The 26,494-nt window shown below is 38.3% G+C and overlaps 1 protein-coding gene across 1 annotated transcript in view; it reads left to right on the top strand.

Annotated features, from left to right (window-relative positions):
* LOC122816337 (periplakin-like) overlaps nt 1-26,494 on the top strand; it is a 416,450-nt gene that overhangs the window by 278,741 nt on the left and 111,215 nt on the right. The window contains exons 16-17 of the mRNA XM_044089064.1: nt 23,476-23,626; nt 24,275-24,358. Coding sequence (XP_043944999.1) covers nt 23,476-23,626; nt 24,275-24,358 — 235 coding nt within the window. The remainder of the gene's footprint in view (nt 1-23,475; nt 23,627-24,274; nt 24,359-26,494) is intronic.

The following is a 26,494-nucleotide window of genomic DNA, read 5'->3' as shown; positions in this document are numbered from 1 at the left end:
TTCATGTTGCAAAAGCTGTCATTCCCAACTAACTCTTATGTTAACGCTTTCAAAAAAAAAGAAGTTTTGACTTAATGCACAAATCTGCGGGTTGCTAGGAGATATGAGAGGAGACAAGGATACTGAAACGCTAGTGAAAAGTTAGTGTTTGTTATGTAAAAATAAAAACATAAACAGCGTCAGTAAACAAGGTCAGATAGTGTAAAAAGCAGGTATCTGAGGCACTAGGCAACCCTGGCAAGTACTGTGCGGAGTCAGGAACCAAATTAGATATCTATGTGCCTATCACTGTTCTAATTGTGTTCAGTACAACAGATTCCATGTGTATGGAGCCATATTAGTAAAACGCTACTTCCATACAGCATTTATTAAATAAAAGGGACCAGTTTAACAGGTATAGGGTTACCACCTGTCCCACTTTGCGAGGGACAGTCACTCTTTGGGCAGTAGTGTCCTGACAAAAAATTGTAAAAATGGCAAATGTCCTGAGATTTTAGGACAGAATTATTTCCTAGTAGAATCTGATGTTTGTACCAAAAATGTCCCACTTTGGCCATTTGAAACGGTGGCAACCCTAAACAGGTATAAAGTGTGTTCTGACAGTACCCGGCTGGTACGCATTCAGCATTAACAAACACGCTATTCAGCCTAAGAACTATTCTTATACAGCACTTTCAATGTATGAGGCAAAAGCAAATAGGTAGTTTTATTTTTCAGTGTAAAAGCAAAACAATGTCGGGAAACTGCAAGTGTGCCAAAAAGCAAGAAGCACAATTTGTTTCATGGAATACGGTTCAACATAGTTTTTGTTGTGTTGTGTCTTTCGGCTTTTCCCGGTTAGGGGTAAGTAATCAGAAGGTAAGGTAATCAAACAGTGTAGTACCTCGCAGGATGCTTTTTGTTTTTGTAACATTTACTGAATAATGACAGCTGAATAAAAGGTGTTTTCAGCCGTTGGACAACTGAACAACAGGTGTTTTTGTAACATATGTCAATCAGATGTACGATGACCTGCCAGTCACTGTGGACACACCCTAACCTGCGCAGAACCGCCCGCGAGGTACTACACTTGGGGATTACCAAAAAAATCACATCCCTGGAACTAAGCACCATATCCTTAGTAATAAGCTGTGAAATGAAAAAAACACTTTCTTACAATAGTGGATACAGCATGATCAAAGGACGACTTGTTGTCTATATAGGTTCCCAGGTCTCTAACTACTGGTTCTTGCTTGATAAAGAATACTATTATACATTTCATGGTATTTAGGTTTAATCCATGGTTTTGACAGCAGCTATTGGTTTGGGAAAGGCCCTCTTGGAGGAGCTAAATGTACCCAGGGAGTTTTTGATAGCACCATGTGTACAGTCATCTGCAAACTTGGTTAGCCACAAATGTTTAACAGTAGTGTTGACCTTTGATAATTAAATGCCAAACAGGAGTGTCCCAAAGACTGATTAAGTAGGCAGGAGCTGCCCTTAACAAATCCACACTGTGTCATTATTTATTAATTCCATAATGATCCTTATGGAAAGGCTGGTCAGACGTATGGGTCTGTAATTTCCTGGATGTGTTGATCCCCACTTTTGTGCAAGGGGATTACATCTATAATCTTCCAGTCATCCTCCACAAAGCCTGTTTGGAGACTGACATTGTTTAGTTTCTGTAGGGGGATTGACAGGTCATCTTTCAGGGTGGCCACTTAGCAGCCCAGTATGTTATCTGCTCCCATAGAAGCAGTGTTTTCAGCCTCGGATAGTGTCTTGAGGACTTGTTCATGGGAGGTTTGAGGGGAGTATAGATGTAGGTATGAGATTTGGGAATGTAGGAGGGGAGGGGGCTGAAGTTAGAGCTAAATTTATCCATTAGTAAATTGACTATGTTCTCTGGGTCCAAATATATATTATTTGCTGTTAGAATAAACACCAACCAAAACTAAATGAAAAAAAAACAACCAAAATTGCACTTCAGCCCACGAATGTATATTGCACACTTTATTCTGGTACCTTGGCTCATCGCCTTTTTAAAAATAATTTAATCAATACAAACTGCCCCAATTTATATGCAAAAGATGCCACCACTCCCAATCAGTTATTCAATCAACCATTCAATTAACATTCATATACAATTTTTAAACATTTTTATCATAAAGTTATTTATAAAACGTTCCATTACATACTTTTAATACACAAACCAATACATTTTCTTATACAAAAGTAAAATATGACTCCTACAATGTCAAATTACTATCCAAGTTCATTCCCCTGGGATGAAGTGTCCTATAATTAATAATCATTCTGCATTCCAACATATTGAGTTTTTCTCTGAAACTACCCCCCATCCAAAAATGGTCGAGCCAATACACTAAAAAAAAAGTGTCCCCTGACCCCCCATGTGTAGAAGTAAAGTGGTTAACTATAGGACTATTTATATTTTGTCTCCTGATGTCTCCCAAATGTTCCATTATTCGAACCTTTACCTTTCTCTTAGCTTGTCCAGTATACCACTTCACATTTTGACATCCACATCAATTATATAAACAACCCCTAAGGAATTACAACTGAAAACTTCCCTTGCTCTATAAATCCTAACATTGATTTTCCATCCATTTACATTTTTTACCCTATGACAAACTGAACAGTTACCACAAACATATGTCCCTACTCTTTCACCCTGTTTGTCTACCACCCCTTCACCATTCCAGCATTTCTTTCAGATTATTATATCTACCATATGAAAAAGTAATGTGTTTGGGAAACAAATGTCCTACCATCAAGTCATCACATACCATATACCACGACTCTCTGACAATTCTTTCCAAAACCTTTGAAAATGGAGAGAACTTTGTCACAAAAAAACAATCGATCCTCCCGATTATGTTGTCTCACGTCCCTGTTATATTCACCATAGTCTATTCTATGAGATCTCTTACCACTTTTCAGAACTCAATTCCTAGATTCCAACCAAATGGGTTCACAGTAGCCATGTACAACCAATCTACTCTGAACCTCATTCAATTACATATCCCTTAACATCACATCAGATGTATTATGGTAAATTCTCCTAAATTCCCCATAGTAAAGGATCTAATCAAATGAGGTGGATGCATGCTATCTGCATGCAAAAAATTATTAACAGAGGTATATTTCCTATAGGTATAAAATGAACCCTGTAGTTACTACCTAAATAAAATTCTACATCCAAAAATGTCATGGTTTCTGGACTTAAATGGTATGTAAATCTTAAACCATGACTAGTATGATTAATGTGTTCCATAAATTCCAAAAATCTACTCTGTTCACCTCTACATACAAAAAAAAACGAATCCTCAATAAAATTCTTGTAAAAAAATCACAATATTCACAAAATATTCATTACAATACATAAACTGCCTCTCGAAATCACTCATATAAATGACAGCATAAGTGGGGGCATATGAAGCCCCCATTGCTGTCCCTCGTTTTTGTAAAAAAAATCTTCTCCCATCTAAAATAATTATGGGTCAGACAGAATTCTAACAAAGACAGTAAATACGAGGTACGAGGTCCTTCCCCAATTATCCTACCCATTGCTTCCAAACCCCACCTCATCTCAATGTTAGTGCACAAAGCACTAACATCAACATAGCCCAAAAATATCCTTTCTGCCAGTCTAGCATTTTCAGGCTCTCACGTAAATCACTAGTATTTTTAATATGGGAAGGGACCTTCAACAAAATATTCTTAAATTGAAAGTCCAAAAATCTCCCCACATTTTCCATATAAGAGCATATCCCTGCTATTATGGGCCTAGCTGGGGGGGTTAGATAAATTCTTATGGATTTTGGGGACAGCATAAAATTTTGTATCCCAGGGTTCTTTAACAAACAGCCTCTTCACATCTTTACTTCCCAGGAAACCCAGCCTTCCCCTCTTTCCAGCAGTATACATTACTCTGAATTAAACTGTTTAACTGGGTTATTGACAAGCTCAACATAATTATCACTGTCACAGATCAAATCATTTACCATTTTATTATACTGTGCGTTGTCCATAATAACCCAGTTTCCACTCTTATCCACCTCCTTAAAGACATATTCATTCAGCTGTGAACATGCTTGTAAATTATTCCATTCATCTTTTGTTAAATTATATTCTGCCCCTAAATTCAAAAAAGCATAAAATTCATGTTCAGCTTTCTTGCATAATGTGCTTTCTAACATGTTAATAGGCACATAATTTTTCGGTTTCATAAAACTACTACTAAGAGGCAACATATGAACACATAAACTACCATATCCAGTACGAAAACCTTCATACTGTTCACAAGATTGCAATTCATCCACATCTGTTTCCCCTTCCCCCATCACTTCAAAAAATAAATCACTTTAATGCATACTCATATCCAACAATGTATCATCAACATTCTCATTGTTCGGATTATTACAACTTCTTTTATCCTGAAAGAATACTTTTAAATACACTTTCCGACAAATATGTTTCACATCCAATATTAAATCTGCCAAACAGAGTATCCTGTTTGGGACAAATTTCACTCCTTTTGACAATACGTTTTTAACATTCTCAGATAAGCAAATATCAGAAAGATTAACAATTTGTAACTGTTCAAAAATCTGTCCAACAAAAGTCATCACATCAGATGTAGGAGAACATACCCGAAACTCCACTGAGCTGGCATGCCGTCTTATTTCTTGTTGTACCTCCCTCTGCCTTTTTTGTTGTTGATATTGCATGGTCGTTCCTGCATGGGAGATTGAATTAGGTTCACACAGTTTTTTTCGATATTAACAGCTTTTGTTGTTGGTATTCCATGGTTGTCCCTGCATGAGAGATTAAATTAGGTTCACACAGTTTTTTTCGATATTAACAGCTTTTGTTGTTGGTATAGTGTGGTTGTCCCTGCGTGGGAGATTGAATTAGGTTCACACAGTTTTTTTTTTTCGATATTAACAGCTTTTGTTGTTGGTATTGCATGGTTGTCCCTGCATGGGAGATTGAATTAGGTTCACACAGTTTTTTTTCGATATTAACAGCTTTTGTTGTTGGTATTGCGTGGTTGTCCCTGCATGGGAGATTGAATTAGGTTCACACATTTTTTTTTGATATTAACAGATTTTGTTGTTGGTATTGCATGGTTGTCCCTGCATGGGAGATTGAATTAGGTTCACACAGTTTTTTTCGATATTAACAGCTTTTGTTGTTGGTATTCCATGGTTGTCCCTGCATGGGAGATTAAATTAGGTTCACACAGTTTTTTTCGATATTAACAGCTTTTGTTGTTGGTATAGTGTGGTTGTCCCTGCATGGGAGATTGAATTAGGTTCACACAGTTTTTTAAGATATTAACAGCTTCCCCTAACTGAATGTCTTCAAACAGCATGCTTTTTTTACTAGAAAATGTATCGTCGATAATACAAAAAAGTCAGGTCTTTCCCTGGGTAAAGCACTTCTGAGCTTCGACCATCCGGAGTGCCCTTGCCTCTGCCAGGAATATACCACATTATTATCAAAGTCCCTGATAATCTCGATTCGGTTTCTTCTTTTTCTGCTCTAACACATTATTCTCCACTTGTTGAAGTTTGACTTTGATATTACTCATAACTTCTTTGTATTTACCCTCACACACTTCATGCATTAAGGCATCCTGCATTTCCATAATCTCCTTACGCAGCTTGTCAACAGTCCTAAAGTTCCATTTGATTAAGATATGGAGCCAGGTTAGGGTACAGTTGAGGGCTGCTTGTCTCCATTCATTCAGCAAATTACCCTCTTCTTCTGTAAATTCCCCAGCAGGTAAGCGATCAGTTTGCAAACCCCTAGGGGTAATATTCAAATACATATTTCTCCAATAATTTAATGTCATAGAAGACAGTAACCTCCTTCAACATTAACTTCTCCAAGTGGTTAAATCTCTCAGTCTGGCCATCATCGACAGTTAGAAGCCATGAATCCCTAGAGGATAGTTTCAGTTCCCTCTCTCACAGAATGTCCATAAAAAGGACTCTTTCAGAAGTCCCCAATGGAACTGGAGCCTCCATAATGGCAAAAGCAGAACAATAACAATGTAGAATAAACAACCAAAACAAATTAAAAAAAACAACCAAAATTCCACTTCAGCCTACAAATATATATTGCACACTTTATTCTGGTACCTCGGCATATCGCCTTTTGTACTGATTAAATTATTCCTAAGAAGGTTATAAGCCGAGGCACCAGAATAAAGTGTGCAATATACATTTGTGTGCTGAAGTGGAATTTTGGTTGTTTTTTTCATTATTTACTGTTAGGTCTGAACAGTGCTAGGTATTGTTTCTAAGGTTTCTAACATATTTAAAGAAGGCTTTGTGCTTGCCCTTTGTCTGACTATCAATTTTACTCATAACTTGCTTTGGTTGATTTGATCAGGCTAAGTTTAACAAGAGCTTTTATCTGGATCTAGAGAGTTATATTTATTTTCTACATGCAGTGGGGTATTTCTTTAATTATAGAGCCTGTTTAAACTTGGGTTCTACCACAGGGGTTTATTTTTGAATTTGGCATTGTATTTACTTCAGAGTGGGACAGATGGATCTGTGTAATGATTCACATGTGCATAGAATTTGGCAGTAAAGCATTCCACATAAGCAGCAGGGTCATCAATTTGGAAGGGGACGTTCTCTTTTGCCAGGTATGATCTCAGAATACTTCTAAGAAAAATGGACACAATTGTAGTAAGCCCAGTCCAAAGTAACCAGATACAAACAGAAAACAACAAGCTCAGACTTGGAGAATGCTAAACTGTTTTAAACCGTTAAATAAAGTGCAAATCAAAAGCAAAGCTTTCGGATAACATCCCTTCTTCAGTGCAAGTAAAATAAAATCAGTTGGCTCACATTTATAAGGCTTTCTAGATTAAATCATGTGACACAGCATCCAATCAAGAAATGTTTTCAATAAACTAATTAGTACAACCTGAGTATGAGAACAAGTTGAAGTAAAGATTAAAGTAAAATCACAGTATAAAAAATACAAATACCCTAATAAAACATTCAATATATACAAAATCAATGGTATTTCATTTATTTTTTGTTTTTTGTTTTTTTACAAGAATAGGTTTTATGCTAACTGCAGTATTCACCCCGGTTCAGAATCTGCTTGTAATCTCAAAATCCAGTTATATTCACTAGTCCCTAACATGTTGTTGATATCACCACCTCTAATATTTTTATATACAACATCCATGACTTTAAATTTAAACTCATGGTCTTGACCAAATTCAGTGATATGCTTTGTTAGTGCGTTAGACAGAACATTTCTACGTATTTCAGATCTATGTTCAATAATACGATCTTCTAACCTACAAGTGCATTTGCTAACATAAAAAGCAGGACATTTCATGCAGGTCTGTAGATACACTATATTTATAGTACTGCATGCGGTATAGCAAGTAAAATACTCTTTTTGGGTTTTAGGGTGTATAAAAGTGTTGCTAATAGCAATAGGTTTACAACAACTACAGTTATAACAAGGATATGTATCATATTTCTTGCTCACTGCTCTGTAGTCATTATTGAACTTCAAATCTCTGTAACATAGTCTCCTTTTTAGATTCTGACAATTTCTATATGCAAAACTCATTCATTGCCGAGCAGATGTCTGATCTCTGGCATAACTCCTAAGACATCCCTGTTCCAGGAAATAATCTTCCTCACATTGTTGTCCTACTATATGTTGTAATGGATTCACTTTAGAAGCTCAAAATACTGAAATTTCAAAATTCAGTACTTCGAGCCCATAAAGTGGAATCCTGAAAAGAGTGAAAGCGCAGAAGCGCGACATTCAAAGCCTCGAATACCGGAGGTTTTGAATTTAGGGCTTCCAAGGTTCCGCTGTGATTATGGATTTAGGTAAGTGTGTGTGTGTGTGTGTGTGTGTGTGTGTGTGTGTGTGTGTGTGTGTGTGTGTGTGTGTGTGTTAAGGGTTTTGGGTAGGGGCTGTGGTGTGTGTTAGTGTGTTTTGTTACTGTGAAGTGTGTGTGTGAGCAGAATGTAACTTGTGTGGTGGTGTTGTGTGTGTGTTTGTGTGTAGTGCGACCTCAGAGTTAGAATATTTAAGTAGGGGGGTGGGGGGTCCAGGGGGGCTTGCCCCCTGCTTTTATGTAGTGCTTGTGTTTGTGTGTGGGGAGGATGGTGTGTGTGTGTGTGTGTGTGTGTGTGTGTGTGTGTGTGTGTGTGTGTGTGTGCAGTAGTATCATGTCTCTATAACAATGCTTATATCTGTGCTATCTAGGGTCAAGAGTGTTTGTAAGGAGTAGAGTTTTTTGTTAAGGATCCTAGCTCTGAGTAGCAATACCTTAACATTTTGTGGATTCTGTTTTGTTATGTTGAAATCTTTGAAGACTGATGTTGTCTAAAAAGGCACTATGGGGATGGAAAAGTTTTAGCCAATATACCTAAGCCATGCTGGAATAGGTGCAGGCCATTGCTTGCAAAGCATTTAGGACTGTCTACCATCTACTTCTACGCTGTTACATATTGGACCCCTTTTGAATGACAACAGAAGCTAAGGCAATTGTTGAAGCCAATAACCTTTGGTTCATATTGCTGCATCATTCTTGATGATGATAAAATGTCGATCAAGACTAGAGGTTAATTCCTGCCTTGGACATATATTCCAGGAACTCCATCATGTCTCTCTTCATACAGTTCAGGGAGGTACATCTCAAGTCATTTACACCCATGGGTTTTATGACTGAGTCACATGTGTAGTGAAAGGATTTGAGTGCATGTGTAATGTGGTAAATCCTGCCACCTGATAAGCAACTGATCGTGACATTCTCCCCACATAGTTTGGTGAGTGGTGCATCAGTGTGTCTCACAACAGAGTAATCTAGAACTAGAATGCAGAATTCCATAGAGACTTGCCTTATGAGCTTTTGTACTGAGACACTGTGCCTCTTTGACATATGTTTCAACATGGATGCTGCCTGTGTTGTGCATTTGTGAGACTGCTGCGGGTACTTGTTTCTTAGGTTACATTTAGGAAGTCTCTGAAGTTTAGATAGCTTACTTTTAAGAGCCTCAGCAAATTGTAGGTCTATGTGTTGGGTATAATGTGTGTGATAGGTTTGCTGTGGTGTTGTGTGGTACTGACAACCTACTTATTGTCACTAGTGTCTGCATGTGAGAGTTTTGCCTCCAATAGCATTAAATGACTGCATCGCTCACACCCTACGTCAGCCTGTTTAAGTAGTAGGTGGTTATCATGAAACATGAAACAATTACTATATTGTTTCAGGATGCCCAGCTGGCTACAGAGATGGTGGGAAAGTGCAGATCCATGGGTTCAGGTGCTTACTAATGTGAGCTGAAGGAGCATGCTGCCTATGAGTTTTGCAGTTGATTATTGGAGGTCCTATTTGTCTGGTAGTGGAAACAGTGCTGGTCTCAACACAGCTGCATACAGCTAGGAATCAATGATCCTGAGTTCCTTCTCATCAGAATCAGAACAGTAGCATTAATCTCAAGCTGCTACTTGAGAAGAAGTATTAACCCAGAGGTTGAAACATTTGGTACACTTGTTAGAGTCTTCTCTTGGAAGATACCCTGGAAGAAACGACAGCAGCTGGATGTAACAGAAAGCAAAACTGACAGAGGCCCTGAACAGGTTCTTAATAAAGCTGCAGCTAGACCACTCAGTGAAATCCTGTGCACACTGCTCAGTCAGTGCTGGTCTCAACACAGCTGCATGCAGCTAGGAATCAATGATCCTGAAAAACACAGCATCCATGGGACCGGATGGTGTCCCCAGCTGTGTGCTCCACGAACTCAATGAGGAATTAAACCCGCAGTTAGGACAGCTGTTTAATCTTAGCCTCACCTCAGGATACGTACCCAAGGAGTGGCACACGGCAACTGTGGTCCCACTTCACAAAGGCAGTGCCTCCACCGACCCTGGAAATTACCGTCCCATCAGCTTGACAAGCCTGATCTGCAAAGCTATGGAGAGTATCATAATGGAACTCATAAATAAAGACATAGGGAACTTGCAGACTTTGGATCCAACCCAGTTTGGCTTTGTCAAAGGCAGATCATGCCTTTTAAACTTGGTTGACTTTTTCAAAACAGTCACCAAGGCCATTGATGAGGGAAAGGCAGTCCATACAGCCTACCTCGACCTGGCAAAGGCTTTCGACACAATACCCCACTCAGGTATCATTGAAAAACTCATCAGCGTAAATGTAAACCCATACATCACAAGATGGGTTGCAAACTGGCTAAGTGACAGAACCCACAGGGTTAGAGTTGCTGGCGCCATGTCAGACTCAAAGCCTGTCACAAGTGGTGTCCCACAGGGCTCAGTCCTGGGCCCACTCTTGTTCGGCATCTACTTTTCAGAAGTACAAGCAAACACAGGAGGGTTATGGCTGACAAAGTTTGCAGATGACTGCAAACTGGGCGCCATAGTCGAGAACACATCTGACACAGATATCCTTCAGAAGGGTCTCACAGAAACGGATAACTGGTGCCAGATCCATGGCCTAAAGTTAAACGCCAAGAAATGCATAGTCATACCCTTCGGGAAAAACAAGGTTACCCCTAGCTACCATATAGGTGGCAATCCACTGAGCACAGAAGAGGTTATCAGGGATCTGGGGACCCAGGTTGACAGTAACCTTTCGTTTGACACTCACATTGCTAAAGTAGTTAGGAAGACCTTCTACATTGCCCACCAGATCATGAAGGGATTCACATCTAGATCAAGGGAGGTCATCGTCCCCCTGTACTCATCACTCATCAGATCAATGATTGAGTACAATGCCCCATTCGGAATGTATCTGACCCGACACCTGCATCAACTGGAAAGGCCCCAAACGTTCCTCACCAAAAGGATAAAGGGTCTCAAAAATATGTCTTATGCTGCCCGACTGAAAGAACTCCAGCTCTATTCAGTCGCTTACCGCTTGCTCAGAGGTGACCTGTGCCTGACATACAAGGCCATGTCAAACCCAGATTTGATGAACATGCTTCACCTCAAAAAATCTAGATCCCTCAGAACTACAAGGGCAGGAGACTTAAACCTTGACACGGTTATTAATAGGACGTGCTGGAGGGACAGATTCATCACCCAGAGACTCCCTATGCTGTGGAACAAAATCCCGGTACATGTGAGGCAGAGCACCTCGCTGGCCTTGTTCAAAAGAAATCTTGACCAATGGATGGGAGATCGCAGATATACCCCAGGGATTACCTCAGTGTCACTGCTTGACAGAGGCACAGCAAAATAATGGGCATAGTTTCCTTCAAACTAAAGGGGTGGCGAAAGCCACAAAACTCTGGGCTAGGCTTATAAATGCCCTTGGGTAGATAGCCTAGTATGAACCTATGAACCTATGAACCTGAGCTCCTTCTCTCAGCAAAAGCAAAGAAGTAGCATTAATACCAAGCTGGCTCCTAAGAAGCAATTTTCAGGTTTTCCCATGACTGGTAATCTCTACCAAGGCTAGGAAATAATGCCCCTCAAGCCTTCTCTTAGCAGGAGGGAAAACAGAAGCACTATTCCCAAGATGATTCCTGGGAACCAGTTCCTAGCCTCTCCAGTTTCTGATAGCCTAGTCCCAGCTGTTACAGATTTTAAAAGTAAGATGGAAAAAGAGATTAACACTCTGAATATTGCAGTGTGCACTAAGTGAGTGGGATGATATGATACACTGGCTAACTCAGGCTTACAGAGTCTAAGAGGAGAGCCTTCCCAGTTAGATCTTTTAGTGTCCAGTAGAATAAGCAGATGAGATGAGACTGGGATGAGTTTCCAAAATCAAATTTACAGTAAAAGCTAGTAGATAATAATACCTCAAGTTCCAATGCACTCACCAGCAAGAGTCTCACAGCACATGCAGCTTGAGAGGATATTAGATATTGTTATCTGTGCTAGCATGACTGTCTGAAGCTTTGTAAATAATTATAAATTACCCTGTGTTACATATGCCAGCATGACTAGCTATAATTTTGTAAATATGTTTGTCTTTTGATTATCAGTCTGATTTCTGCAAGATGCTTGAATGTCAGACAGTGTTCTTCTGGCTGACCAAATGTACAAGTTTTTTTAAGGAGAATTTGGAATGTATGTTATGCCAGGGTCAGCTGTCCAAGATGAGATGTCATTGTGTGCCAGAGATGGGAGAATAGAATCTTCACTGCAGCTGTTTGCTTACTTTTGAAAGTCTGTTATGAGAGACTAGAATTCTCATAGCAGCTTCCTGTTACTTAAAAAAATCTGCTAAAAAAGCAGGTTCTGAGTCATTTGTTCAAGTTGTTTTCCAGAGCTGTTCAGTAGTAGTAGTCCAGTTATTTCCAGAGTAGTTGTTCCAGTTGTTGAGGACAGACAACAGCCTGGAGTGTGGACATAATTCCTCATCTTGCCTTACAGAAGTAAGAGTATAATCTTGCCTTTCTGAGTTATTTAGATTAGATAGGGACAGTTAAACTTCAGGTAGTCAGGGAACTACAGCTAGTTAGTTAGAGGTTTTCTAAAATCAATGTAAGATCTATCCTACAGTATTATTTTCATATTTCCGGTGTGTGAAGGTCTGTTGTTTATTGGAACCAGTTATTCAGTATCTACATTTTTAAATCCTTGTATTTATTATTAAATGTTTTACTACCTCTCATTGTGGCTGGTTATTTAGTGAATATTTTTAATAATGTGAGAGTATTTATGCTTACTATGATAACACCAGGGTCACTCCAAAAAGCCTTACTGCTTGGGATACATGCTACCATTTGTTTCAATATCCATTTTACCCAATATAGGTGAACACCCCTTTTGAAGTGTATTGTTGTATTCGACTGGTGGCATCCATTACCTTGTAATTTGGGCAAAGAAACACAGCAGGTACATCTGTGTCAGTTTTTTCCAAGAGTGTGGATATGTGTGAATATCAGACATTTAAGAGTGAGTGCCTGAATCTCCTTGTGTTCTGACTGTGCTTCTCAAACATTTTGGAAATACAGAGTATATTTTAGTGCATTTATTAAAACTGTATTTGCCTTAATATTGCCACAACTCAAGTGCTCTAGGTTGCACTGCTTGTGAATTGTTTTAGTGTGTTTTAGCTTTTCTGCTTTTCTGTGTATATAGACTTTTCTGAATATGTAGACTAGCTATTTATTCTACTGTATTACTGCCTCTTAAATTGTTTTTCAGTTGTGCACTTGCCTTGCTTCATTTAAAAAGTTTTAAATTGCTAATTTTGTAGAGTTCTAATTTCATTTACTGTTTAGGGCTACACACTCAAGTGTGTTAGCCTTTTCTGTGTTTATTTACTGTATTATTGCATTGTTTAGCCTGTTTTAACAAAAAAAAAAAATACTATCTTGTTTGCTCGTTTCCCACCTTTCCTAGCTAGTATAGTCCAGTTCAAAGGCTTTGCTGGTTTCAGGACTTTATTTTCTGTGCTCAAAGCAATCTAGACCTTGCTGTGGTAGAGGGAAGTCCTACTGCTTACCAGTGGGAGTGGTGAACATTGTACTGCCTATCTAACACTAGAAGAGTGGTTAGCTCTGAAATTGTAATTGTATTAGACAATTTGGGCTGATTTCTACCCCTTCCAACTTTCTGGCTTAAACACGCTTGTGTTTGCACATTTTTCACATCATGCAGTACCGCGGGGCTACAGTTAAATTATTCCAGGTGCCAGAAAGTCTGCTTTTCAAATTTTCCCTTAGAACTAGCTGGTTTCTCAGTAGTAGCACTAAAATCTGAACCCCTGTGACTAGCACTTGCCCTAGAACCTGCTGCAAAGCACTAGGAAGCCTTAAACTGATACAAGCACACAACTCTCCTTGTTAATAAGGAGAAATTAATTGTAGGCACTAAACAGCCTATAATTGCAAAGTACCTTGCAAAGGTAAGGGAAAACAGCTCTTGTACTGTACAGAAAAAGCACCTAAATAGGCATGTCCAAGGGTCAGCTTCCAGTGATTTCACCTGTCCATTTGGTAAATCTGGGCATATTGGGGCAATGCAGCAACTGCCTCATGTACACAGACAACCCTCTCCTCCTACCACCCAACACTACAACCTGTGAGAGATGCACTTACATAGCCAAACTGAAAGCAAAGCTCTCTCCAGCCAAGATTGTGCTAGACAGTCAAGGGGAGAAGGTTAACACCTGCCCTACACCTCAAGCAGCACATAGCCCTTCAAAACCCACACCATCAACACCCACCCATAGCAACACTAAACCCACATATGCAGAGGCCCTTAACATTAACCTGCCCAAGCAACAAGGACCTCCGAAGCTGAAACTCAAACAAACACCAGTCATAACCAAAGTGACACATAGCTCACAAAACCAGTGTGCCACCCAACAACAGCCCCTAAGGCAAGACAACATACCCAACACTTTAGTCATAGTTGACTCTATAGTCAGGCACACTGATGTCCCACTCACCAGGCTGAGCAAGGAGAAAATTACAGTCAGCTGCCTGTCATGTGCCAGGATCCACCACATAACGCATGCACTCAAGTCACTCCACAACAAGTACAAATACGACTCTGTCATTGTCCATGTTGGAGTGAATGACTTGAGACATACCTCCCTGGACTACATGAAAAGAGACATGGAAGAGCTCTTGGAACATGTGGGCCAGGCAGGTATGACCCTAGCCCTGAGTAGCATCCTGCCTTTGCCCAAAATGATACCATAGTATAAGGACAAAATGATTCACTTCAACAATTGGCTAAGCTTCTGGTGTCATTGAAAGGGGATCCAGTATCTGTCTGCCTGGGACGACATGATCGACAAACCACGATGCTTTGCCAGAGATGGTCTGCACCTGTCGCCCCTGGGATTCAGGTTACTGGCTAGAGCTCTTACCACCCCTATAGTGCCTTTTTTAGGCAAGGTTCAAAGAACAAAACCACCACCATAACAGATACAAGCATGCAAAATCTGAAGGTAATGCTACTCCATGCTAGAAGTCTAAACCTCAAAATGCACTCTCTCGAGGCACTCCTAAAAATGGAGAACATTGATATCTGTGCAGCAATTGAAACCTGGTTTAAGACTCCAAAGAACACCCCTGCAATACCAGACTACAACTCTTACCACACTTTTCGGCCACCAAACCAAGACCGAAACACTAAAGGTGGAGGAGGGTCCATATTCACCAAGAATATTCACACCTCCAGGCTAGTTGCCCAACACAATGCATCTGAAATTTTCCAGGTGCAACTAACACTAGGTAAGACTGCAATCCAAATTGTAGCTTGCTACAGATCCCCCACCATGCCCCAAGCTTCTCACTACACCTTTCTAAACATACTGGAAAATATTAAGATACAACCAATCACTCTAATACTGGGTGATTTCAACTACCCTGCCATTAACTGGGAAAACTACTCAGGTACCAACATCTTTTGCCAACGGTTCTTGGAATTCATAAATTCCAATGCCCTGAATCAACTAATCCATTGCCCACCATGGGCTCCAATATCCTAGACCTGGTCATTACCAACATGGGAGCTAGATGCTCCACACCAGTGGTCACCCCCTTATTGGTCAGGTTTGACCATAAGCAAATCACCCTTGACATCCACATCCCACCCCACCCCCCAGTAAGGAAACCTTCATAAAAAAACTTCTCCAAAGCCAACTTCATGCTACTTAAGTCAGAAGTGGCAAACTTCATGGCACCCATGCAGACGGGAGATGAAAGTTCGACTGCTGAATCCTACACTACGGCACTGTACGAACATATCCACTCATGCATGAATCGTGGCATCCCAAATAGAACCAAGATGCTCTCATCCAAAAAAAGGAACCAAATCTGGTGGTCCCCTGCCATAAACAAACTATACAACAGAAGGAAGAAACTGTTGCAGAAAAGAGGAAAACCCAGGTTGCAAAAAACTCCCTTACCAGCCTCAGTAAGAAGCTGAGATCCCTCATAAAATCCTCCAAAGCTAGTTACAAAAATAAAATTGCCAAAGATTCCAAAGACAACCACAAGGCATTCTATAGTTATGTCAAGAATCTAAATGGCAATGCACAGATCTGTTTTGAGCTACAATAGAATGGCATTAAATATACTGATCCCAAGGATATTGCCAATATCCTGGCAGATTGATTTAGTGCTAACTTCGCCCCCCTCTCAACCCCTAAAGGGCCCATCTCAATACCAACAGATTGCCAAATTCTGGTAATCACAGCCACACAGGTAGAAATCGCACTCTCCAAAGCTAAGAATACAGCATCCATGGGACCAGATGACATCCCGGGCTGTGTACTACATGAACTACAAAATGAACTGGCACCTCACCTAAGTGTCATGTATAATCATAGCCTCACCTCAGGCTTTGTGCCCACTGAGTGGCGCACAGCTACAGTTATCCCACTCCACAAGGGGGGATCCACACTGGATCCCGGACACTACCGTGCCATCAGTCTGACGAGCCTGATCTGCAAGGGCATGGAACGCATTATGATGGAACTTATAAACAAAGACATTGGCAACCTTCAAACAATGGACCCCACCCAGTTTGGGTTAGTGAAGGGGCGATCTTGTCTCCTGAACCTGATTGACTTCTTCACATCAGTCTCCGGAGCTGTGGACAAGGGTAAGGCGGTCCACACAGCCTATCTGGACCTCTCCAAGGCCTTTGACACCATCCCCTACTCTGGAATCATAGATAAACTTACTAAGCTGGGCATAAATCCCTATGTCACTCGATGGGTTGCCAATTGGCTTACTGACAGAACCCAGACTGTAAAAGTAGCTGACTCCAAATCCAGCTCTAGACAAGTGACAAGTGGAGTACCTCAGGGTTCAGTCCTGGGACCGCTCTTGTTTGGCATCTACTTCTCTGAAGTACAGAACAATACTAAGAGACTCTGGCTAACAAAGTTCGCAGATGACTGCAAACTGGGAGCCATTACCTACCTATGAACCTATGAACCTGACCCTACATAAAAAGGGTCTATATCAGATAATCGAACTCTTAAAAGTTTGAATCACTAAAGATCAAACTTTAGTGATCGAACTTTTACAAGTTCGAATATCTAGAAAAAGAGTATTTAAAAAAAAAAGAAAAATTAAAGGGTTTAAGCAGGGGGAGGGCAAGCCCCCCTGTACCCCCCACACCCCTGCTACTGAAATATACCAACTCTGAGATCGCACTTCAGTGTGCTACAGTGCGGAAATGGAACATTTCCTATTTCCTACACTGTAGCGTGATCTTGGAGTTGATATATTTAAGTAGTGTGGAGGGTGCAGGGGGCTTGCCCCCATATTACACCCTTTAGTTTTTCTATTTCTTATTTTTTTTTTTTAATTTTTATGTATATTCAAACTTTTGAAATGTCAATCACTAAAGTTCGCTCTTTAGTGATTCGAACTTTTAAGCAGTCGAATATCTAATATAGACCCCATAAAAAGGGGAAAAGGGGGGTTGGTGGCAATGGCTATATACTTGATCCAGCCTTATCATTTACATTACATACAGATATGATAGTTAGCAAAGTACTTTCACAAGTGTACCTTTGCTACAAATTCTCCCATCTTCTTCTTCTTCTAAGTGCAGAGTGATCCATTGCTTGAAATAAGTTCATAAGCTTTTAACAGCATTCAGGTCCAAAGACCATCAAGGAGTGATGGTTCCTGTAGTTCCATGTCTTATACTCTGTCATCAACCCATTTATCAAGATCCTGTTTGAACATAATCATACTTTCATATTTCCTGATGGTAAATTATCATTTATTCCATAAAGTAGGAGTTCTTAATGTTTGAAATGCATATCTCAAGTTTGTTCTAAATGTAGGCATATTAAACTATACAATAGTGATACTAAGTGCAGGATTACTCAATCAAAGGTCACCTGTGGGTCGGAACACCAGTACCTTTGATCCAGTCTGTCCATATATAGGGAGTATGCATCAGGATAAACCAAAATTCCAACACATGATTTTCTGTAGGAGGATTTGGAACTGGACTTATTTAGTTGAACACTTTGCTCTGAATACTTGGGCTCTCAACAATTCTGTTCATCATTTAATACCTTATCAGCAACAAGTAAGTTTACCCCTAGTAAATCTATGTTTCAAAGTATAGATATTCATAAATTTACACTGTTTGATGTATGTGATGCTGTTAGGATAAAAAGCCATCTAGTAAATTTTCTTTGTGCAGATTCACTTTTATTCAGTTTGTTTTTGTTATAAGCACAAAACATATTGTTATATTCAAAAATCGTATATATAGATAGTTGTTAAGCAGGAGACCTCTCTTATTATAAAGTTTCTAATAATGATACTTAGTCATTTTAGTGTCAGAGAAGTTATTAAAATGTCCTGCTTTCCAAAAGAGATTTTATCTGATAGTGTAAGACCCAAGTCTTTATAACAATGAACTTCTTTCAGTAGATTTAATGACATCCATATTGGTCTAATAAGACTTTTTTTTAATAATATTGCATTTTTCAGCATTAAATTTTAGTGTAATTGATTCTGTCCAAATTATTATTTTATCAGAAATGTAAGAATTTATAATGTCAAAATCACTATCATTCATTATAATAAAACCTATTTTACTGTTGTCTAGAAATTCTAACCCAGCAGTGCTCTTATGAATAGTAGCAAATATGATATTAAATAACATAGGCCATAATACAGATCCCTGCGGGACTCCTAGGTTGATGGGTAACTATTCTTATCTCTTATCATTTATCACCGCAGCTTGTGTTCTACAGGTCAGCCATTCTGTGACCCACCATGTAACACAGGGGGTTAATCTTCGGCTTACATTATGCAGAGTGGATTGTCTGAAAGGATAGGGAATCAACTGCTTTGCCTAGATCCAAGTAAATTATTCCAGTTAACAGACCAAATCCAAGGCCATAGATATTTGATTACAGAATTCAACAATGTTAGTTTAAGTTGATCTGCCCTTGGTAAAGTCATCCTTGTGTAATTCAGGATCAGCCATTACATTGCTATTGTCCATTAAATCAATAAGATACCTTTCAAAGCACTTTCCAAGAATTGAAGTTAAACAGATTCGTCTATAAATTTTAAACTTGTCCCTACATAGCTTTTTGTGTATGGTGTTAGGTGAGATATTTTCCATGTGCCTGGCATTTTGCCTGAGTGTTAAAGATTGTTCAAAATGTTCTTTATTAGAGGAATAATACTTTCTTTTAGATTGTGTAACTATCAATGCCCCTTAGAAGATGTTTTCTTAGTATGATTAGTTGCCTCAGTAATTACATCTATTGATATATATGGAAAGCCATCACCTAAAGTTGTAAAATATACCAAGTTGTTAGTATTAGTATCAATACAAGACTGTAAAAAGAACTTACTGAATTTGTTATAATGTTTATAGTGTCAATAATTACAATATTGTTTATAATGTTTATAGTGTCAATAATTACAATATTGTTTAAAAGAATAATGTTCACATCATTCTTAGTTCTTGTAATTTTACTTATATATTTTAATATTTTATTAACTTGATCAAATGCTAGTTTCCTCTCATACACTTCCTTTTCGTATCTTATTTTGATCTTCAAGTCTTTACTAATTGGGTTTAATTTTTTCTTATTAAGGCTTTTGGGACATTTCTTTAGTAGAAACATTTTTGATGATTTTTGTAATATTACTAACAATAACATCTAGATGTTTATTATTGTGAGTGTTCTCATTTACTAGTTGTTCAAAATTATGTTAATCTAAAATACTAATAAATTCCTTAGAATGAGCCTTTTCTGCTGTTGAGTTATTCCAGTCAATATCAGGATAATTAAAGTCCCCAAGTAAAACGGTGTTCAGTGTACCCCATGGGCTATGGTAACACAGAACAACTCTAAGTGGTTTATATAATTATGGGACCTTGTATGTGTTCAGCAGTGCATTCTAATGTGTTTTCTTAAGTTGCATTCTAATAGGTTATCCATTTTAACAACACTAGATACCAGTGAGGTATAAATAAATATTAATACACCCCCTCTCCTTTTGTTTTCTCTAAGGCATTTATATTTCATAACATTTTAGAATATTATTTCTCTTGAATACAATGTCTCTACTATTGCAAATATATAATAAAATATATCTTATAACTAATATAATATATGTAAATTCTATTATAATAGATCATTTGTTTATTATTTAAGCTGTGTGCATTACTAAAGAAGCATTTCACTGACAAGTTAGATCTAATTGTTCCAACATTAGTTGTGTGTGTTTTATAGAACTAAAACGTTTCCAGATGTTCTGTGATTTTACCTAAAACAAAAACGGCTCCCTAGTCGTTAAATGAAATAAGTCTCTTGCATTCAATCATGCATCTGAAACACAGTCTGCCCAGTCAGTAATTAGGCAGGTGTTATAAAATGAACATATTTGTCTCAGCCAAATATTGAACGTATGGGCTTTGGTAAACATATAGTCATGCCACCAGAGAGAAGGGAAAATCTCAGTAAATACCAATACTACCAACAGCCATTTTAACTCCTTGACAAATGAGAACATGGAATTCTTCATTAGTGGTGTCATATTTAAATAATTTTATCAACATTTATAATGAAATCAGTATGCTTTGTCTTAACCTTAAGAAGATTATGAATTTGATTGACACAGTTTCATAGTTTCATGCCTGCTAAAGCTGTCACTGTTATTTGGGTCTTTTTAAGTTTACTTTTATGCCTATAGCTGGACCTAAAAACTGAATCTCCAGAACTTCCAATATGGCTGCACACTGATCAACAGCTTAATTTAACCTCTCACAGTCAGAAAAAAGAAACTGAGAAATAACAGCTAGTAATTTTGCCAGCTTGAGTAAAATTCAGTTACTGGCTTGTAAGTATACTGTCTGGATACCAGCAAAGATGAAAATTAGAGAGCCTGAAAGAAAATCAACTAGAAAAGGTGAAGAAAAAACACAGACTGGAAAGAATCCTGCACATACCTCTCAATCTCTTAGTGCAGGAAATCTGGACAAAGCCCAACAAAATGGGGGGAACTAAGGCCCAAAAACAGGGACACATTTTAAATATTGCTCTTATAAACTTAGAAAGCTGTTAGAGTAACAGGGTTTGTTTTAACATACATTTTCTGAAGGATTTGAAGTCTGAAGCTCAAATGTTTGTCATTATGCAGTGACTTTAGTCCTTAGATCATCGCAGTGATTTGCCAGAAAACCACAAAGTTTATGAGGAACAGAACTAAAATATGTGCCAAAAATCTGAACATTCTGGGAAAATCTGGAAAAAAATATCTGAAATACTTTCACTTAAAAGATCTCTTTGAAATATGGACTGTGGCTGCATACCCCCCCCCCCCCCCCCGTCTGCATTATGCTGTAAAATGATGGTACTTGCATATGTGCATTTCAAAGATTACCACTTGAAATAACTATTGCTTTTAAAATATATCAGCTACCAATTCTGTTTGTGGAAGCATTGTCTTACAATGCATATAGCACAAAGATGCTTGGTAAAGTGCAGATCAGAACATGCTGCAGTTTTTGACAGCACTAGGCTATCAAGCAAGGTTCGTTAATTGTGATATGGAATTGATTGCCTATTAAAAGCAGTGGGATACAAAGAGGTGTGGTTGTAACATTGCTTCATTCACATATGTAGCACATTCCTACCACATTTAATCCACACTTCACCTTTTGAAGGAGAATATTTTTGTAAGTGCCATAAAAGCCAAATGAAATCATTTCTTTCCAGAAAAATATTGCTATTTAAATTAATATCTGAGCTCAAGCCTTTAGCAACTTGTTAAGACCATGTTCTGCTTGTTTGCATCTCTGTGCAAAATAACAAATGGCATGACTCATTTAACATCACTGAATACATACAAATAGCCATTAAGAGTACATATTGCACAATTAAGCATCCAAACTTGGAGAAGCAAGCAACTAGAGATGGAGGTATGACTGTAATGTCATGTAAATGAGAGCAGTCTTAATCATATGTCCAGGTGTAAATAATATTCAGTCTGAGTACAGCATTGTTGTCAAGAGGAATTTAGAAAAAAAACTTAATACAATTATGTGACTGCTTAGCAGAATTAATTAACTGTGGAACAATCATATTCTATAATAGTAATACAAGAAGGAAAAAAGTATATATGCATTGCACATGTTCTGTGTATCATTTGGTATACCTGCATTCATTATTTGTTACCTAGAATTTTATGCTACATAAGAATCATCGTGGTGGGTAGCAAAAGTTAAAAGTTGGCATGAAAGAAGTCGACAGATGAAAACATTCAGAATTACACAGTAACACAGGAAAAGCTAAATATGCAGTGTGTGTGATTTTTACAGATAAGTTTGACAAGGCACTTGTTATGTCATTTTCCTACTTGTACTATGGCATAACCTGAAACAGCCGAATTTATCCACAAAAGATGTGGGTTAAATCCCACTACTGCAAACATAATAGAATGCATTATTTCATTCAAAATTAATCTTAAGAAATATATAAGCATGAATAAATTAATCTGGTTTACATACAGGCAACTATCCAATCCTTTAACTCTTTACAAGCTTTTGCAGAATTTGTTCATGGTCACGTAAAATATTTTGAGCAATATGTTACAAGTCCCAAGTTCCAAAGACATGCATCTGGAGCATTTCTCCCCAGGCCTCCACTGAAAACAGGCTCTGTGGAACCTAGTCGGACATTCCCGGTCAACAAATGTTAAATAAATAAATAAACAAGTTTTTTTTTTTTGTGACCCATTATATTATTTAAGTAGTGAAATATGGCAGGGTTTGTGTGTTATTGTTTAACAGTGTCACTATTGCTATGGGTCAAGATATGAGTTAAGCTAAGTGTTCTGATGTTCTGACCTACCAAAGGAATGATATTATACAGCGGCACACTCCTGAGAGCTTTGCCTGTACTACACAGAATCTCCCATCTATGAGTAAGGTATTTTTTATTGTGTGACATTGTGTATAATATGATGAGACTTTCTGTGGCTTGCAATAAATCAGAACTATGGGATTTGCAAAGGCATTATACAATAAGGAGCTTGTGTTCATAACATTGTTGCAGGACATCTTCATTCAGGTGTCTAGTAAAGAGAGGAACTCTAGGATGCAAAAACAAAAAGTGATAGCGGAAAAACTGCTTGACACGAGCCTCTTATAAGAAATAAAACCTTTTAATGTCAATTTTAATGCCATTAAAAGGTTTTATTTCTTATAAGAGGCTCGTGTCAAGCAGTTTTTCCGCTATCGCTTTTTGTTTTTGTTTTCAAGTTTGAGTATACGTTTTAAAAACAGGAATTCTAGGATGCTTGCTGCATGCAGGGTTACTTACTATAACAATAATTATACTAAATACAGCTGCTTACATTGTTAATGAACATCTGTAGAAATACTGAATCTAACAAAATAACACAATAACTGTAGATAAAGCTACATGTGGCTATGATTCTACTAAGCATATTCTTCTTGTTTGTATAAAATCTACAGGTCCCAGCATCTGCAGAAGGCTATGACTGCATATAACAACTACAACAAAGGTTTTAATGACCTGAACAAATGGCTGGACATTGTGCCAAACAATGAGCCTAGGGAGACTGACACCCTCCAACAAATTAATACCAAACTGAAGAATCAAAAGGTATGAAACCATTTATGAATAATCTGCATTGGGTTGCAGAGGAGACCCTGTACCACCACTCTTCTTAAACGTTATACTGAAGATGACAAGCAAGTGTACATTATTTGATTCTTCACTGTCTCTCTTGGCTGGAGTGCTTTTTTCTGTGAGGAATCTGCATTTCCTGCCTGTATCTGTATGCTTTTTTTTCTAGATGCTCCACTTTCTTTCCATATCCCACAGACATGACATAAGGAAATTGGTGAAACTCTATGTTGGCAGTAGGTGTGTGTGTGCGTGTGTGTGCATGTGTGTGTGCACGTGTGTGCGTGCACGTGTGTGCGTGTGTGTGCGTGTGTGTGCGTGTGTGTGCATGTGTGCGCGCGTGTGTGCGTGTGTGTGCGCGTGTCTGTGGTCGCATGAGTGTGTGTGCATGCGTGTATGCATGGTTGCATGTGTGCATCTGCAAATGTGTATACACATCTTGTGATGGGCAGACATGTATACTTTCAGCCAAATGAAAATCATGACAGGGTCCATATCTCATATGATCCTAAACTGGATAAAATGGTTATCAGAAAATGAATGAATGACTAAATGAATGAATAAGTGAGTGAATGAACATTTATCCATTGTAATGGTTTATACTCTTTCACATTCTTCCCACAGCTCCTATTAACAGATATCTCAGACAAGGAAGCTGAAATGGAAAAAGTTTCAAACAATGCTCTACACTACCAGCAGGCTATCAAGGTAAAAAAAGCCATTCTTTTTATTAACAGAAGGTTAAAAAACATACCTCTCAACTGCCCAGATTTTTACAGAATGTTCAAATTTTTGTCTCATATGTTTGGTCTGTTCCTCTTAAAATTTGTGGTTTTCTGGAAAATCATTTAGAAAATGAATGCTAATGTAAATTCTGTTATTCTATCAACTTTCTAAATGTATAAGAGTAATATCTGAAATCTGCCCCCTGATTTTGAGCCTTTTTATCCCCAGTCATGTTTGGCTATGTCTAGATTTCTTGCACTTAGAAGTTGAGAAGTACGTTAGCAAGATAAAGGTTCTTTAGTTTGTGATATATTGTAAAAGCATAGCAATTATTTATTTGCAAACAAAACGTACAGCTATCTCAGTTACCAACAGGTCTTCCAGATGCATATTATATAAAGATAATATGTTTCGTATGTTTCTCATCACCTTTAATACTTAGTATAACACAGTACCAATTTTCATCACTCTTTACTGAGAGGTGCCTGTTTATATAATCACTTCTTACTGCTTACCTGCCCGTACTTACCTTCCATACACCTGATAAATAAATCAGTAAGTAAATAAAGCCAGTCATTTGTTACATTCAAAATTCTTAAGTTAGTTTAGTAAGCTAGCAGTACGTCTTTCACATGTGTTCTGCATAATTATGAACTTTAAATCTCAAATGATTGCCATTGAATGGATTCCTTTCTACCCTTGAATTGTTTTTGTGTCTTTCTTTGGGAGTCACAACTGACAAAACTATGTGCATTGGTAAAAGTGTGAAAAAATGGTGCACTTGTCTGCTAGTGGTAAAATATTAAAACTAGTATGGGAACCAATGTTCTCAAAGTGGAGTGCAAAACCAGAGAAGCTTGGCACTGCTATTGGTCATGCAGAATCCCATGATGTGTCATGTGACAAAGTAAAATATGCAGATAATGATACCTAAACCAGTGAGAATGGTTTGGAGCTGTTGCTGCTTCACAAGTTACAGGTAAAGATCATTTATGGCAGTGCATCTAAAGTAACTCAAAAAATTAAAAGTTGGCTATTTAAATAATAAAGTACAGCCCCGGATTTGGCTGGATAAAATGAGCAGGCAATGGTGCAACAATGGAGAGCCATTTGGAACACCCGAAGCTAAGGCAGGGAACATGATGTCTTCCAGTGTATTCTTCAATGACCAGAGACAATCAATGGCAGTACATCTGATTGTATACAATATCGCCCTGGCAAGCCTTCTCCAGCGAGCCAAAGTTCTTGAAAGTGAACTTCTTTACTCCTTTCCAAAAAAAAAAAAAAAAAATTGCAAATTATTGGCCTCCACAGGGTGGCAAGGAGTTGAATCTATCTTAGTCTGTTAAGGTGTGGTTATTTGTGCTTCTAAAGTTTCCTATAAAAGTGCGACTAAAGTATGCTGGGCAGGTAGCATGAAAAGATTTCTGTGTGCCATATCAATGAAAGCACCCAAAATGGTGGCTGTTGTGCGGGATCCTAAGCACCAAACTCACTATGCATACTAGTCAGAAATTAAAAACTGCTGAACAGGAAACTACCATACCAGTAAGGAGTTGGATGCTAAACAAAGTTTCCTGATATAGAAATTGAAGAAAATAAGAGTAAGCCTTTGCTCAGAAAACAAATGATTATCAACTTTGTGAACAACTTTGCCACCTGTCCTGGCTTGAATGACATAGTCATGGATCTTGTGTCCCGTTTCCCGTATTAGCAGTGAATGGGAAAGAAAATGTCCATTTTGTCAATACTGTAAATTTTAACTTCTGAAACTGGGGACGTTTCCTTCCCTGCTCACAGTTAGTGAGAGGAAAACTGGCTTTCATACTGACAAGGTGGTGGTGTGCAGAAGCAGGAAACAGTAGTTTGTTTATTTATTTTTTCATTGATTTGGTGTCACTCCCTAAAAGTGACTTCAGTTGCAGACTATCGCTAAGCACAGCGCTCTTATTCATCCTGGTTGTACTTTGTACACCAGTAACTGGCTGAGCCTCGACCTGAATGAGAGACGTACAGACATAGGTACCAGAATCAGGAGCACATTTTATAAATCACTGCTGGGCTGTATGTACAAGTAAGGAATGCTGCCTATCAACTGCATTGTCTCTCATTAAATTG

This window comes from Protopterus annectens, chromosome 12.part0, assembly GCF_019279795.1.
Source record: "Protopterus annectens isolate FY-2018-M chromosome 12.part0, PAN1.0, whole genome shotgun sequence".
NCBI classification, from domain to species: domain Eukaryota; kingdom Metazoa; phylum Chordata; order Ceratodontiformes; family Protopteridae; genus Protopterus; species Protopterus annectens.
This window is presented reverse-complemented; position numbering and strand designations above follow the sequence as displayed.